The sequence below is a fragment of the Sorex araneus genome, chromosome 1 (genome assembly GCF_027595985.1).
Source record: "Sorex araneus isolate mSorAra2 chromosome 1, mSorAra2.pri, whole genome shotgun sequence".
NCBI lineage: Eukaryota > Metazoa > Chordata > Mammalia > Eulipotyphla > Soricidae > Sorex > Sorex araneus.
Genome location: NC_073302.1, coordinates 415961192 through 415972873, shown reverse-complemented (window position 1 = coordinate 415972873; position 11682 = coordinate 415961192). Strand labels below are relative to the sequence as shown.

The window sequence follows — 11682 nt, the reverse complement described above, 5'->3', positions numbered from 1 at the left end:
AACTGACTATGTAGGTAGGCATGGCAAGAGATTGACTGCTAACAGAACACTGCGATGCTCAGAAATAGATCTATGTATGTGGGCTCTCTCTCTCTCTATATATATATATAAATTAAAGGAATAAGGTATTTTCAGACAATCGGGGAAGGAGGTTCACAAACTACTGAAATTGGGTTAAGGAGTACTTGATCTACCTGCTTTTGGGGACGTATTAATCATCCACCCCAACTTTATCGAACCATCCTCCCTCACGTCTACCTTTAGGGCACCTACGTGATCTAGAGTTTGGCAGGAGAGAAGAAGTTGTAGCCTCTTAAGAGGAGAGCTGAGAGCCCCTGAAATATAAAAGAGGTGTTCTTGGGGGTCCACACTTGGGGACCCCACTCCCACTGCTTCTAGCATTTAAGACTTGTGTCCCACAGAGCTGTCTCTTTGTTCCTCTCCCACAAACAAGTTTTAGCAATCGGTATGTCAGGGCGTGGAGGACGTGACGACGACGACGAGGACGATGACGAGGTCACTAAGGGCGAAATCCTTCTCTGACCCCGCATGGAGTCCCTGCGCTGCTGCTTTCACCCGTGGGCCCGAGCAAAGACGGTACAAAGAACGAGGGGTAAATGCCTGAGGAAAACACTGGAAGCACAGATCTGTAGTCTTGGGCGCGTGAGTCAGTCAGGGCAGCCTGGACAAGCCCCCACAAACCCAGGAGGGCCCGTCAGCTGAGCGTAAGTGCCAGGGGGGCGCCGGAGGGACGGGGTGGTCGCCCTGCGCCTGCGCCTCAGGCCCCCACAGCCCAGCACGCGTGCTCTTCCCGCGCAGCCCGCGACGGATCCGCACCGCGCAGGCGCAGCCGGGGCACGCATGCGCAGTGGGGGCTCGGGGGCCGGCCGCGGGCGAGCAAGCATGGCGGCCAACGCGGTTCGTGGCCTGGCTGTGGCCGGAGGAGGCGAGAGCAGCGAGAGCGAGGATGACGGCTGGGAGATCGGGTATCTGGATCGCGCAGCACAGGTTACTCACCTTCCCCACACCCAGATGGGCCTCGTTCTGTTTCCCTGAACATTCCCCTCCCCCCCAGCCCCCCAGTTCCCGGAGAGCCTGTGGGACGCCGAGACGCGTAGTTGAATTGGACTCTTCCTCCTTCTGCGCTTTCCACGAATGCGCTTCATTATTTTTTTTTCAGTTATTATTATTTTTTTTACTTAAAGCACCGTGATTTATAAACAGTGTTTTGTTTATAGTAGTCTTTCAGGCATATCGTTGTCATTGCCAGTCTCACTGCCCCGTGACTGACTTAATCCCTTCCGCCAGTGGCCACCAGATTCCTGCCACCCCTTAACCCGCATGCTTAGAAAGCGCACACCTTGCATGGGACGGCCCAGGTTTGAAATCTGGCCCGTGCATGTGATCTGATCACTGCCCGGAGTAAGTCCTGGGCACCCCAGGGTGACAATCCCACCCATCTCCCCTTCCCTGCCATAGACTCCAGCTTCAGAGGAGGCTCCTTCACACCTCTTTATTTGGTAGCACTTTGACCCTGGGTTTGTTACGTCACTCTCCATCCCCTACCGGATTAGAGACCTTGCATCCCCTCCTTCTCCCCAAGTTTATATCATAATGATTGATTTTCTTAACACGAAATATCCGTGTTTCCTAGAATGAAAGATAACCAGAATGATTCCCCCCCCACCCCCCGACCTCCCCACCCTGCTTTTGTAGAAATTAAAAGGCCCATTACCCACCGAAGACAAGAATGAAACATTTAAGAAAGCATTGACCACGGGAGATATTTCGTTGGTCCAGGAGCTCCTCGATTCTGGTAAGCGACTAGGCCCATCTTCAGGTTCAAAGTCGTGTCTGATTTCAGGGGGGTTCTGGGCTTTTCAGCCGTTTGGGTCACTTTTCTCATAGCAGTTCAAGAATGTTATCAAGTTGGTTGTCTTTCTACCGTAAAGTTCTTGGGAGGTGCAGATCCTATCTGTCTTCCTACCTTGTAGTTCTTGTAAAGGGACAGATTCTGTAGTTATTTCTGCTCTAGTTTTTCCTCTCAAATATGGAAAATAGCCCCAGTGGCCTTCGATCAGGTCTACCAATTCTGACTAGTCGTAGCAACTAATAATCTTTTTTATGTTTTCAGCGACTACTGCTTATGGATGTGTAAGTGCTCTTGTGGGTCCTGTATGTGGATCAAATTGAATATATCTTTAATTAGTTTGGAATAGAAATGAGGGGTGTTGTTGATTGAAATGATCCAGAGGCCCAGCAAGCATGGACTCTCTACTTCCAAGTACAAAAGCAGTCACACTCAGTGCATTCAGGTGTAGCAAAATGTATTTCCGTTTACAAGCAAGATGCTGCTTGGTTTAGTGGAAAGCAGGTCATTTTGGAAACAATACCATTCTTTTAATTAAAAAAAAACTGTTAAGTTCTTCAGAAGTCTAATAAATAATAGTATAAGTAGAAAGTTTCCTTTGTCCTTACTTGCATAGGTAATTTATAGGTTCTCCTGGGTTTTCTTCCAGATTTCATTATGTAACACTTAATAAGAGTACTTTTGAGTGTCAAAGGGAATTATTAAGAATATTTATACTGAAATGTCATATTAGCTTATCTTTATTTCGCATCTTTTCCTGTCTACTTTTGTTGTCACAATTGGAAAACTAATAATAAGAAAAAGGTGATAAGATAAAATTATCTTTTCTCTGATCTCATTCATGTTTTCAGTTGGAATAGGTCAAAAAGGAAATGTTGGAGTCAGAGAAATAGTACAAAGGTTAAGATGCTTGCCTGCATACAGCAACTTAAGGTTTGATCACCAGCACCATGTAGACCCCAAACACCATCAAGAGTACAAACATCTCCAGGTTGTGCCCCAAAACCACGAAAAATAAAATGGAAAAATTTTCAGACAAGATTGGGTCAGCAGTATAAGTGTGGAGTAAATGGTCTTATGTTGTCTTTTTCCAGTAATTATCAAGCAGTTTCTATTGTGTTTTCCCAGAAATTACCATGCTCTGCATATCCATTATCATCAGTTAAGATTTAGCAACTAAATGGAATACTTTATAGTCAGAGATTTTAAAATCTGCAAATTATAAGGTGTTGAAAGCAGACCTATAATTCAGTGGTTTGCACATACATGTTTTCCTCCTTTGAAGCAGAAAAATATTCTTTCCTCTTTTAGTTATTAACCTTTAGTAGAAAATATTTATTAGATTGAAGAGATTGACCCTTAAACTTTCATCTTTTCATAAAATAAAAAACACCATATATAAATGTACTGTTGTTGTTTACTGCTTCCGTGTTTTCTCTGACATCTCTGTGCTCTGCCCTGAGCAGTTCAGCCATAATTTTCTTTTTTAATTTAACCAGTGTTGTTAGATAAAATCAGATGACTACAAAGATTTGTACCATTAATAATTTAAGGGTTTAGCAAATTTTATCTATTCTTTCTCGTCCCGTTCTGACTATTAAAAACCTTATTCCAGGGCCAGAGAGCTAGTATAGCAAGCAGGGTCTTTACATTGCATGTGTCTGACCCAGGTTCAATCCCCAGAACTCTGTATGGTCCCCCGAGCCCTGTCAGGAGTGATCCCTGAGCATAGTGCCAGGAGTAAGCCCTGAGTACTGCCAGGTGTGGCCCCCAAACCAAAGTAAACAAATAAATGAATGAATCTCCAGAGATGGTATGGCAGACCTCTAATGCAGCTGACCCTAGTTAAATCCCCAGCTCTGCGTGTGTCCTCTGAGATCTGCGAGTCCTGAGTATAACTAGGTGTGGCCCCAAATCAGAACAAAATATTTCATCATACTTTTCACAACAGGTAAGTCCTCTTCGTACTACCCTTCTTACTCTAGCTCGTGATTTGTCATTCCTTTGTCCAAGTCAGAAACTGATAGACATTTTTTGTTTGTGGATCCCATTTACTAGGGCTTGTGGGCTACTTCTGGCTTGAAGATTCCCTCCTGGTGGGGTCAGAACCCTGCAGTCTTGGGGATTAACCCAGGGCTACTGCATATACAACATGTTCTCCATCCCTGAGTGTCTCCCTGGCCCCTAATAGGCATTTTTGACTTCTTTTATATCACTGCTTGTCTACTAAGTATTTTTTTTAAGTTTTGAAATCTTGCCTTTATTATTATTATTTTTAGTGAAGCAAGATAGTTTTTCTTGAATGAAATTTACTTAGACATGCCTTTATTATTTTTAGTAAAGCAAGATAGTTTTTCTTGATTGAAATTTACTTAGGCATGAGGGAGGAAAAGAGGAAGAGGAATACGCTTACAACAGAGAACAAGGACTTGAAAGAGCAAACTGATACTCTTACCCTTAAAATCTTTCGGGGGCCTGAGAGGTGGTACAGTGAGTAGGACACTTGCCTTGCATGCAACCAACCTCAGTTTGATCCCCAGCATCCCTTATGGTCTCCTGAGCCTGCCAGTGATTTGTGAGTGCAGAGCCAGGAATAAACAAAGCAACACTGGGTGTAGCTCAAAGAACAAAAATAAGAAAATAAAATACACTTTTGTATTTTTCGCCATCCCATTGCCACTTCCCTTTTTCTGTCTTCATTCTATACCTCCCCCCTCCCTTTTCTTTTTTTGCTCCCCTTGCTCTAAATTTAGCATTCACTTCTAACCTCATAGTTGGTCTCCCTGCCTTCTGTCTCTCAAAATTGGTACCTGGGTTATCTTTGTAGAACAAATACAAAGATAATCTCTGCATCACAAAGGATGTACTAACTTTTCTTAACAGAATTTTTGTAATCTTGCCCTAGTCTAACATTTTAGCCTCATGTTTGGCCAGTCACCTGTGAGTGAGTTTTGCATTGGAAGTTCAGGGGAGTATTAGTAATACACATGGTGTTTGATGTGATGCAGCACTCTGATAATACCTAATTAAGAAGATCCCTTTGAAGCCCTTTTCCAGATCCCATAGAGTAAAAATAACATAGAAAAAATATTTTCTAGTATAGTCTGTTTCATGTAGTATACGATAAAACATTCATCAGCTCGAGTTTCTTGAAGGAGAGTACTTATGAAATTGAAATCAGCTAACTATAGGAGGGGCGGGGCGGTATTCCCAATCAGTGCTCAGAGATTCCCAGGGCACTTTCAGTGTTACTCAGCTAACCGGTTTGGGAAGATCAGTACTAGGGCCCAGGGAGAGTGGCACTAGTCCTACACTGCAGTGGGCCATTGAGGCCACCCTGGAAATGTGCTGGTGCCTCCATGGCCACACCTGATTGTGTGGGGAATTGTGGGAAGGGTACCTCCAAGGCTATACCTCACAGTGCAGGGAGAGTGAGCTAATGTCTTTAAAGATCTAACTTGGACTTTATTACCAAGAAATTTCCTTCTAAATTAAGAGAACATGATGCTGTCACTGTGCAGAGTACTTTATGCATATCAAGGTAATTATTATTTTTGGTAAGGGACACTTAAAAGCTTATTTTTATATTAACAGGCATAAGTGTAGAGTCAAGCTTTCGATATGGATGGACTCCCCTTATGTATGCGGCCAGTGTTTCCAACGTAGAAATGGTTCGGGTTCTTTTGGATAGAGGTGCTAACGCAAGCTTCAGTAAGGGTAAGTATTTTTTTTCCAGTAACATGCATGAAAAATTACTTTATATATTTCTCTGATTAGAAACCTCATTCTCTTCAGAGGTAGTAATATATTATTTCCATGCTCTGCTTTCACTTTTAAATAAATTTTGTTATTAAATAAAAAAGATGTTTGAGGTATATAACTGGCTATGTTTAGTGTAATTTTATTGATTTTTGAGCAACTAAATTTAAAGAAAAAAAAAACAAAAAAAATCAGTTTCCCTCACTCCAGAAATTCTTCTCAGGGCCAGAGAGATAGTATGGGGATAAAGTACTTGCCTTGCATGCAGCCTACCCCGGTTTTATCCTTGGTACTGCATAGGATCCTTGGACTCTCACCAAGAGCGATCCCTGAGCACAGAGCAAGGATTAAAGTTCTGAGCACAGCTAGCTGTGGCCCCCCAAATAAATTCTTCCCATTGTTGTTTTTTTTTTTTTTTTTTTTTTTTTTTGCTTTTTGGGTCACACACAGCGATGCTCAGGGGTTACTCCTGGCTTTGCACTCAGGAATTACTCCTGGCGGTGCTTGGGGGACCATATGGCATGCCGGGGATCGAACCCGGGTCGGCCGCGTGCAAGGCGAACGCCCTACCCGCTGTACTATCGCTCCAGCCCCCCATTGTTGTATTTTATAAGTAAAAACAAAATCGAGTTAGAAATGTAGTTGTTTTAGAATCTCTTTCCAATGAGGTAGCATTCACTTAAAATCATTTTGTTACCGGGTATGTAACTGTATAGCTTTGGGTCAGGGATCTGGCTAATTAGAAAGACATCTGTCTTGTATGTGTGAAGCCTTTGTTTCTATCCATTGCATTGCAGTGAAATAAGCAAATAAGTAAAGTTTGCATTCATAAACCTTAATTTCTCTGCTTGTTGGATTTGGTGATTTTAAAGAAAAAATACATAGAAAACATTAAAATACCTAGTAATTTGGGGGAAATTTCTGGAAATGTCAGTCTTTGACATTTAAAACTTAATTCTGAAAGAATTTATTTGAGTTATTTAAAACATTTTAAACTTCATATTGTTTCTGCTTTTAATTAATGATTTTTTTCTCAGTTGTTCTCTGAGTACTTAGGAAGAATAATGCATGTGGAAATAGTTTTTTCTATTAAATTATTTATTATTTTTAACATGACAGTATTAGTTTCATAATTTGGGTATAGTTTATTTTTAGGGTTTACACAGTAATTTTGTATCTGTATTGTAAAGATGTATCTATTTGTTTTCTCAATTTTATATTTTACGTAAATTCCTATGTTATTAAGTTTTAGTTTAATTACCTCTATAAAACTTTCTTCTTACTGCATTGTTTTAAGATATCACCATTAAAATGCCATACTTTGGGGGGCTGGAGCAATAGCACAGCGGGTAGGACGTTTGCCTTGCATGCGGCCGACCCCGGTTCTAATCCCAGCATCCCATATGGTCCCCTGAGCACCGCCAGGGGTAATTCCTGAGTGAAGAGCCAGGAGTAACCCCTGTGTATCACCAGGTGTGACCCAAAAAAACAAAAAAAAAATGCCATACTTTGGAATGAGGCTTTTGATTGTATCTGAAATATTCCACTTAAAATAGTGCTTGGTAGTTTTTTGTCACTGCTGCTTGAAATCAGAGGAATACCTTACAATTAGAAACCACGAGTTATCAATCAAAATAATTTTATAACTTAATAATTTTATACATTATTTTATAATTTTGGGCTGGAGCGATAGCACAGCGTTGGGCATTTGCCTTTCAGGAGGCCGACCTGTGTTCGATTCCTCCGCCCCTCTTGGAGAGCTCGTCAAGCTACCGAGAGTATTGAGCCTGCATGGCAGAGCCTGGCAAGCTACCCATGCGTATTGGATATGCCAAAAACAGTAACAATAAGTCTCTCAATGATAGACGTTACTGGTGCCCGCTTGAACAAATTGATGAGCAACGAGATGACAGTGATTTCTTGATTTTATATTTTTTTCATAGTATATTAAGTCTCTCAATGAGAAACGTTACTGGTGCCAGCTTGAACAGATTGATGAGCAACAGGATAAGAGTGAGTGAGCATATTTGTGTAAAGGGTGTATGTATCCTGCAATAGCCCTATTGTGTAAAAAGGACAAGTAGCTGCCTCCTATCTATGTTAGATCTGCTGAATTGATAAGATATCAGGGGAGTCTTTATCAGTGGCAGATTTGAGATTAGAATCTTTATCTTATACTTTGTCAATATTAAATTTGTACTACTAATGTAAAATAGGGTTTCATGACATACTTTGAATCCCTCAATTCTTAATTGAGAAGTCTTTTTGTTTGATCTACCACGATCTCCATAGTGACATAGGAGCTAAGGAACAGTTTTTAGAAAGTGGGGTAAGCTCAGAGGGATCAAATAGAAAAGATTCAAAAGTGGCATTTAGATAATTTTCAGTAAGGTGTTTAGATATAAAATTTCAGTGAGTTGTCAAACGAGTAAGCTGTGCAAGGGCAAAATGAGAGAATATCCATCAGTTTTTCAGCTGTGAAAGTAAGGGAAATTTCAGCCAACCAAACTTCATCTTCACACAGTATCTCCACACAGTCCATACTTTTCATAGCTATGCTGTTCTCTTGAAAAAAGGTAAATGTAAAGTAAAGTAATAAATAATAGATATACCTTGAAGATTAAGACATTTATCTTTGATCTTTCTCCCTCCTCTCTCTCTCCCCTTCTCTTTCTCTCCCCTTCTCTTTCTCTCTCTCCCTCTCCCCCTCCCTCTCCCCCCTCTCTTTCTCTCTGGTGAATGAAATTTATAAAGTTAGCTACTAAGAGCAAGAGACTTTGTAATGAATTTGAAAATTTCAGAGTGCAATCAATATTTAGAGTCTTTTCAAATGCTTAACAGAAGATTCAAATACATCTCCTGATGTGTAAGTTTTCCCCTGCTTTTTCATTTATTATAGATAAGCAGACAATTTTGATAACCGCATGTTCTGCTCGTGGCTCAGAAGAACAGATCTTGAAGTGTGTAGAACTACTACTTTCCAGAAATGCTGATCCAAATGTTGCTTGTAGGTAAGGGTCTTACTGTCTGCTCAGAAATGAAGTGTTGTTTTTTTTTTATTATCAGCCTAGTAAATATTTTATATCATTTTTTTTTAATTATGAACAATTGCATTTAGGTGGCATATGTTTGATGAATAAAGATAGATTATAAATATATGGCTCCAGTAGTATAAGATAACCAACATAAGGGCACATAAAGGTCTTTCAACTTTTAATTTTAGGGGGATGTCTTAAGGATTTGAAATAAGGGCTGGAAAAATAATACAGTAGGGTAAGGCTTTTTTGCCTTGTATGCAGCCATCTCCATTCCTATCCCAAGTACCACATATGGTCCCCTGAACATGCCAGGAATCACTCCTGAGCGCAGAGCCAGATATAGACCATGAGCATGCTAGGTCAGGTCCCCAAACCAATAAAACCTAAAAAGTTTGAAATAAAAGGGAAAGGAAGAGTATAAACTATTTCTCACCTGGTGAAACACTTTGGTCAGTAAAGTATGACTGAACTTTAATAGTAAGCGTCTTGGTATTGTCTCTGTATGTCCTACTAAATAATTTTACACAAATATTAAGAATTCTAAAGTTATATGTCAGAATATTTTCATTTTCCTAAGACTTTTTAAATAGTTATATATGTAATAATGTCTAGTTTGTAGAGTGACAAGCATACATTTTACCGTGCGTCTGTTTAAATGTTAATAATCAAAAGTGAATCAGATTGTTTAAAATTGTTATCACTTCATTAATAATAATGATCTTGTGCTTGGCAAATAAAAATAACTGAACTTGGCAAAACTATATATTTTTCTAATATCATTTAGTGCCTGGATGTCTGATAACAACTTTGGAAGGTATTACACAGATTTCTATAAATTCCAGATCTTTTCTGTGACACATAGATTTTGACTATGTAGAGTGATTCTCAAGTAAGCTCTTTGCCTCTCAGTGGGATTCACGATGTCTGGAAATATTTTTAATGGTCAGTTTGGGAGATTGCACTGACATCTAATGAATAGAATCCAGGGATGCAGTTTAACTACCTATAATGAATAGGGTATTGCCTCAAAACAATTTGCCAATAGAGTCACAGTGAAGGAATCAAATGTGCAAAAAGGCAAAGTTAGAGTGGAATTGAATTTTTTTTTCTTTATTGCTTATTTTGTTTTGGGACCACATCCAGCTGTGGTTGGGGCATACTTCTGGCTTTTCTCAGGGATCACACCTGGTGGGGCCCAGAGGACCATGTGTAGTACTTGGGGGAACAAACAGGGGTCAGTTGTGTACAAGGCAAGGGCCTTACCTGCTCTGCTAACCCTCCAACCCAAATAGCAGAATTAGTATTTTCAAAATAAAGAACTGGTAAAAATGCCTGAATTGTTTTAGGTATCAATTTTTAAGAATTTTTATTTTCTAATATATGCAGTAACTCCTTGTTAGGGACTCTTGATTTGTACCTTGAAATCCTGAATTCTTTACTACAGTAAAGATTGACACGTGCTATCATGATGTCATGTAGATTTGTATCTTTCCAAGTGGCTTGTGATAAGAATTTCAAGGTTTCTTAAAACTTGTTTTTTGATTGGTATTCTTCCGTAGTTTTTTTAACTACTTCTACAAGGTATGATAGTTTGAATTTTTAATATCCCAGTTTCTCACTATTTTGTAGATATACCAAAGGAAAAGTCAGATAATCTGGAATCAGATTCTAGATTATTGTGTGTCCTGTTCTCATGAGCTAGAAAGGTGCCTTTCAGATACACAGGTATTTCTGGAAAGATAAAACATTCCATTTCAATCTGAATGATGCAAGATTAGCAACTCTACCTAAACCTATAAGGCTTATATGTAATTTCAAAACTAAAAACCCTAGAAAAGCTGATGGAATTAAAAGAGCTTGAGGGTTAGATTGCCGTGTGTTCAACTAAAATTAAATTTACAGCGTGGCTGAATAAAATGATTTGTATATTTGCATCTCAATCAAAATGGGATACCTGAAAAACTATACAACTGGTTTTATTTTGATGTTCAAAACATAGAGGGGAAAAAAAGAATTATTTTCTTGCAGAAAGTAGAGGATATGAATAGAGCTGAAAAAATAAGTTATGTAGAGCTCAAAATAATTCATGTTAAGTAATGCTTTTAGGTTGCTGTTTTATGAGAAGGATTGCATTCATGTATGTGTGGGGATAGCATGCTAGCATTGTGAAAGAAAAAAATTTCAGGATGCAAGGAAAGTTTTAAGAATCTGGGGTGATTTTTTAATAAATGATTCATTAGCAATTACAAAAAGATCAAAACCTAGTAGAACACTGGGAGTTATAGATTTTTCTACAAAGTTCCAAAAGACATTAGGGATGTGAAGCAATACTTTAGGTATAAGAAAGGAGATGAGTTTGCTTTTCAGTTGGTGACGGGTCCTATTTTTGTTCAACAGTTCTGTCAAGAAAAATTACCTCTAGAAAACAGAGAAAAATTACTTCTCAAGAAAACAGTTCTATACAAGCTAAATGGTCATATGCTTGATAAGTGCTGGTCATTAGATGTTAAACTTACAGTATTAATATGTAACTTACAGTTACATATTGCCCATTATGATTCATCAGAGAGGGTTGTATATATTTCTAACAGGTGCCTAGGCACTGTCAGTTCTAAAATCATGTCATATAAGTTTACTTGGAGACTATAAGGTTTTGAATGGATCTTGCATAAAACTTTACTGTTATTTTTAATTGAGATAATATGGTTTTTATATAGTATTAATACTTCTATTTTAGGCTTATGGTGTTAACTGTATCACATCTACCACCACAGTACTAATATCCCTACCCCATTATCCCTAGGTGGGTTATCATCTACCACTCCTTTCCCATCCAGCTCCACCCCATGCTTGACAAGCTCAGTTCTGTTGGCAGTTTTGGGATTTATTTTCATAAACCATTGCCTATCACTTTGTTTTGTTTTCTTATATGCCACATATGTATGATATTATCTCGTATATCTTTTTTTACTTGTTTATTTAACATATCACTTCTGATTCCATCTAAGTTGAAGT

General features: G+C 39.1%; 1 protein-coding gene across 2 annotated transcripts in view; it reads left to right on the top strand.

Annotated features, from left to right (window-relative positions):
* The first annotated feature begins 890 nt into the window (after positions 1-890).
* ASZ1 (ankyrin repeat, SAM and basic leucine zipper domain containing 1) overlaps positions 891-11682 on the top strand; it is a 52285-nt gene continuing 41493 nt past the window's right edge. For both annotated transcript variants that reach the window (XM_055144749.1, XM_004602068.2), the window contains exons 1-4: positions 891-1008; positions 1717-1816; positions 5465-5587; positions 8529-8640. In XM_055144749.1, the coding sequence (XP_055000724.1) occupies positions 904-1008; positions 1717-1816; positions 5465-5587; positions 8529-8640 (440 nt within the window). In that variant the 5' untranslated portion in view covers positions 891-903. The remainder of the gene's footprint in view (positions 1009-1716; positions 1817-5464; positions 5588-8528; positions 8641-11682) is intronic.